The sequence below is a fragment of the Cornus florida genome, unplaced genomic scaffold, assembly GCF_030987335.1.
Source record: "Cornus florida cultivar Cherokee Brave unplaced genomic scaffold, ASM3098733v1 CherokeeBrave_3.0.0_Hap2_Chr04, whole genome shotgun sequence".
Lineage (NCBI taxonomy): Eukaryota > Viridiplantae > Streptophyta > Magnoliopsida > Cornales > Cornaceae > Cornus > Cornus florida.
The window spans coordinates 89,591,828-89,597,503 of record NW_026775574.1 but is presented as its reverse complement, the minus strand read 5'-3'; the positions used below and the strand labels follow the sequence as shown (position 1 = coordinate 89,597,503).

The window sequence follows — 5,676 nt, the reverse complement described above, 5'->3', positions numbered from 1 at the left end:
AATCTGATTGATTTGTTATTACAATTTATTTATTTTCTTCCTTTTGACAGATGGCTCAAAGCAGGCTTCACCGTTTCTTAGATATGTATGATGAGGAACAGAGAATGCTAGAACAAGTTAGAAACAGTGAGCATGACCTCTCTACTGCAAAGAACCTAGCCTGAAATGAAATGAGAATGCTCCAAGTCATTCTAGATGAGAGGCGACAAATTCATTCTGGGATAAAGGCAGCAGTTGCACATAGAAGTGGAAAGTCTCCTTGAAGTACCCTCATTCAGAGTCTCAGATTTGAAAGAGATGAATGCGGTGCAGACTTTGACACGGATGCATAAGTGGCATGGAAGTGTCATGGTGGTTGATGCCAGAAGGAGGGAGAGGGATTACATTGCAAGGGAACTCCGCAAACTCGGCTTGTATGTCAAAAAAAATCACTAGAGCTACCCTGTAACGAAGTACAAGATGGGTGTTTGTCAAAAAAAACTATAGATACTCCTTTTCGTTGGTTAGAGCGTCTTTTTGTTGGTCACTCTTATCCTACTGTTGTTATGGTCTAAACGTGCAAACAAGATGGTCCTCATTTTGATTGATCAAGCTTATACTCGAACAGTTGAGCCTTCTATGTTTAGGCTAGATCATGCACAACCTTAAATGGTATCAGTTACTATTGCTTTAATATACATGAACATATTGGCCGGAAAAAAAATTGGGCATATGATTGTTATCTGCAACTAATACATTTTGCAATGATACAAATCTATATGAGAATAGAAGATAGAAGAGCAATATGTGCAATCATATATTTTCACAACTGAATTATATTACAAGTCTATGGTTGGGTATTTGTAACATTTTTTTCAAGGGAAACACTTTCGTAAATCGATCGATTTGGTCGGTTAACATCGATATTCGTCCGTTACACAACAACTGTTGTTGATGCCTTGAATAACACAAAGTAATAATAATAATAATAATTTTAAATAAATAAATGAAAGTATCCATTGGCTCAATTATGTTATGTTGATGATTTTTAATTCACACGTTGACACGAAATAAACTTTTAATAGTATATAAATAAATAAATAAAAGAAGGAAACGATGTTCTTATTCTAACTTTTCTCAATTGTGCCAACCAGAGTGGTGAAGTCAGTGAGACATTTCATCAAACAAGTGATGCTACATTTCTTGGCAAAGTCTGTGAGACATTTCATTAGACAAGTGATAATCCGTTCCATTTCATTTCTCTCTCTCGATCGATCTCGTTCCCCTTCTCCCAATCAATTTGCGCTAGGATTTAGTAAAACATACACATACGAGTTTCGATCTCCCTCTAGGGTTCTTATTGGTATACCAAACTCGTATTTTCTTTTTTAATTTTGATCTCTCTCTAGGGTTCTTATCATTTCAAAACATTTCTAGCGATTGAGACTACATTTGAAGAACAATTGTCATTTCATGTTCTACAAAAAAACGTATAATATGCAACAGCATAGTGCAGAGTCCAAGTATCATCGCCCAATCGAAAAAATCACTGTTAATCAACTGTAATAATGAAGCAAATAGCTCTTATGCTGGAACGATTAGTAGCAGATAGATAGTTCCATGGACTACAACCAGGAGTATTTCATTCAATGGAAGTAGGAGACGAAACGAAACTGATAACTAAATTGTGTATAAAAAACAGCACAGTACTGCTCAATTTTTCTAATATAATTTCTTCATTTAAAAAATAAATATAGATATACATACATTTGTACATACTTCCTGCTGGAAGTATAGTATGTACAAGAAGCAATAGCTTATAACATATAATCAATGAATTAAAGAATAACTAAAGCTGCTCCAACTGGAAGTTCGGAGCGGAAGTCCTCGGCACACTTTCTCGCTGCATTGCTCTCCTCGGTCTCCATGATCTCCCATAGAGAACACTCCATATGAAGCGGATTACGAGGATCAAAAGTAATCTTCTCAAGCATGACAGCACTCTTAATTAAATACCTTGCAAGCTCAACATCATTTGTACACCCAACAAACCCAATTACTTCCACCACCTTAAGGTACTGATGGGGCCTAAATGTAACGCAGCTATGGCTTTCCCGATTTCTTCCCTGATTGTACCCGGGCCATTCCAACTGTAACAAGCAGAACTGGAGTCATACGGTGCTTTATACATTTAAGTAGACCATTAGCATACAAAACAAAAATAACAAGCATCAAATCAAAACTCAGGACAAATTAGAATCATGACATTGCTAGACTCAATGGAATAGCCAAAACGAAACGTTCCACATGCTCCATGGACCATGCTGTTATACATATGACTCAACAAGATAAAAAAAAATTCCTTTATGACATTAGTCACCCTGCTTATTGTAACAACCATAAAAAAACTATTGTGCCTAAAACATAATATTGAGTGGACATGCAATTTAAATCCGTAAAAAAAAAAATCCTCAAACATTTAAGAAATAAATTCAAGAAAAGTTTAAATGCTTAGAAATGACAACAGATGGATAAACCAATCATTAATAACATCGCCAAAGTGTCCATAGTTAATAACTAAAGATCCTGAAAATGAAATTAAACTTCTGCTACTGCAGTGAAGGGTACTCCCGGGAAGTAGAAGAAAGGGGATGGTTCCTGTTGGGTCTTTGGATTGCATTCTTCAGCATTTTTCATCTTCCAATCATTGGAACAAATTTCTGACTGCGGTTTCTTAGTTTGTTTTAGTCTTTAATTGGCTGTGGCTTTTAGTTTACTGAAGGATCAATGTTCCTTCCCCCTACTGCATTCTCCATTTCTCCTTTTTCACAGCATTGTTCTCTTACCAATAGAAATATTACAAGGGAAAAGAAGAGATACCAAAGTTGCCTTGTAACAGACAGACAGTGTACCTTAACACCTTCGTAAGTTTTGACGAACTAATAGATTAGTGAGTTGAGTTCACTCTAAGCATGTATTGCTTGGGCCTAAATAACATGGAATAAGTCGCAATCCTCAGTCATTATACTAAATGGTTTTTTTGCTTTTGAACCAAAACAACTCAGACACAAACCAAAACAACTGAGACACAACTTGATAAAGCAAAAATGGACTATAATGCTCAGCAATCACTCAACAATCTGATTAAAGTAATCATATTCGAATTAAACTTATAATAAGAGCAAAGAATCCTCAATACTAGCATGGCTGAAAGAAGAAGAATAAGAAGAAGAAAACAGTGTGTTAGAGATGAATTCACACTGTTTTGAAGAGAAATTAGACTAAAACTAACTAAATAAGGTTACCGATTCCAAGAGGTCCCAGTATCCTACTCCAGGAGTTCTTGAGCAATTAATGTACTTGAACAATCATGACAATAAAGCAAGAACGTGTAACATACTAAACAACCACGTAAAACACTTAGGCATTAAATATTAAATCAATATGGGAACAACAAAAAGATATATATTCATTTACAAAATACTTTAACATTTTTTCCTATTACTGGTAATATTGTAATTTGTAATAGGCCTAATTAAGATCCAATTACTTGGGAAAACTGAAAGCTTTTAAGCCGAAGTCCAAATGAATCAAAATTTTCATTTGAAAATTCAATAACGAAAGCAATAAACCTCACAGTTTAGAAACACAAACGCAAGTTGTAAAGTAAGACTTATTACCTTTAACACAAATTTAGACAAGAAAGGACATGCCTCTATTAGGGGGGAAAAAAACAATAAGGTTTTTATCATCATCTGCACCGATTCTCAACTCCAAATGCTTGAGCTTATTAAATACAGGAAATTTAGCAGACTCAATATCATTCTGAATAACCCAAAGAAAAAATAAATCAGCACAGATTAATAATGATGTTAAAAAAGAACAAAATAAAAATGAAGGGGAGGAGATAAAGTGAATTGGTTAAACTTACTAACCTCAACGATGGTCATGTACAACGTAAGGCTCTCTAGCTGAGAAAGATAGCTTGAAATCTCCCAAAAGTTACAAATTAGATAATTGCAGTAATCACCCCCAAAATACAATTCAACAGGGTCCTGGACATTCTTAAATGGCAAGCTTATTTTTGGTCCGAAGTACATAAATGACACGAGATTCATGGCAGAAATCTCTATACTTTCCACATTGAAACAGTAAGTTATCTCCAAGCGCTGCAATTTGAGTGATAGATCAGGAACTTTCAGATTTATGAGACAATCGGATTTTTCCACACACAATTGTTCCAAAAATGGACAGTTAGTTAAGAAGTGCTCAAGAACTTGTCCAGTTACATTCACGTATTTCAGAAAGAGATTGGTGAGGGAGTTGAAACCAGTAAACCCAAGAGACAATGAATGCAGGTGATTTGTAATACGATTCCCGTCAGGAAAATTGTAATCCTCTTCCTCTCTAGAGATGAGCCAAATATCCAACAAGTCTAACTCAAGCCTTCTAACTCTCTTTTCTACCGCAAAATTAACCCAATTGTCAATATCAAATTTACAAGTTTCATCAAGATCAAATTGAACTCTAAATTCATCTATAGTTGGACCGTTGTGCGATTTCAAGACTATATTAACCCAACTCAAATACAAATGCCTTTCTACTTCAAGTTCCTTATCTTCCACTTTCAGTTCATTTAGTATATGTGTGGCATCAAAATTCAAAGTAGCAATGTGCGTCCACATATAGCTCCATCTCTTTGATAAGAGACTAGTTCTTGCAGCTTCTTTCATTGTCAACAGTGACAAGACTGAAACAATGACATCATCAGGAAGTCCACTAATGCGATCTTCCAAACACAACCCTCCTTTATCAACCCTCGCACTATTACAATTAAGGAAAAATAAAAATAATTAAGAAAGTGTGATAACAAAAACACCACATTACTGCTCAATTTTTGTACAGAATTTCTTCATTTAAAAATAAAATAAATAAAGACATACAAATCCATACCTGCGTTTTTAGCACCGCATATTGAGGTGGGTTTGGTGGTTTTCTCCATGGTTTTCTGCAGATCCAATAGACAACAGGAGGAGAAGATGAACAGATTAGAGATATCCAAACAAACTTGCTTGATTTGTTCCACATACAGAAAAAGAGAGCAACTTTACCCATACACAAGTAAAAAAGATGTAAATTTATACCTTGCGTTTTCAACAAATATTGAGGCGGGTCTCGTGCAGATCCAAAAGAGAGCTGGAGAAGATGAACACATGACTTTCCTTTTGTTCTGCACAGAGAAGAAAATAGGGCAACTTAACCTATAAAACACACCGACTCGTTCACACTCCGAGTTGAATTAGGGTTTGTTTGTACTTTTCGTGTCTTCGTAGGTTTAGGAAATTTATTACTCCGTATAAGGTAAGTGAGGTTTCTTTTCTTTCTTTTCGTTTGTTTCCCTTTCTGTTTCAAGGTTTATACTACTTAAAACTTAAAAATAAAAGAAAAGCTCATAAATTTAGATTTATAAATTAGGAAATATGATTAAAGTTACGTACATATGAAATTATATATAATGAATTTTTACTAAATTATTTGCATATTTTTATATTGAGATTTACAAGTTTGAATAGATATATATATATTAAGAGATACTGCTAAATTTTTTTTGCACAAAATTTATATAATATATATATGTATATATATATATATATTTATGTGTATCTTTTTTTTTTTTTTTTTTTTCCTTTTAAATTT

At 34.2% G+C, this 5,676-nt stretch overlaps 1 protein-coding gene across 1 annotated transcript; it reads right to left on the bottom strand.

Moving 5' to 3' along the window:
• Nucleotides 1–1,657: 1,657 nt before the first annotated feature.
• Nucleotides 1,658–4,822, bottom strand: LOC132303835 (putative FBD-associated F-box protein At5g56390). The gene is made up of 2 exons (XM_059801269.1): nt 3,915–4,822; nt 1,658–2,129 (listed from the first exon to the last, which is right to left on the bottom strand). Exons 1-2 carry the CDS (start codon nt 4,710–4,712, stop codon nt 1,818–1,820), a joined length of 1,110 nt encoding a protein of 369 aa, XP_059657252.1. The 5' UTR covers nt 4,713–4,822; the 3' UTR covers nt 1,658–1,817.
• Nucleotides 4,823–5,676: the final 854 nt, after the last annotated feature.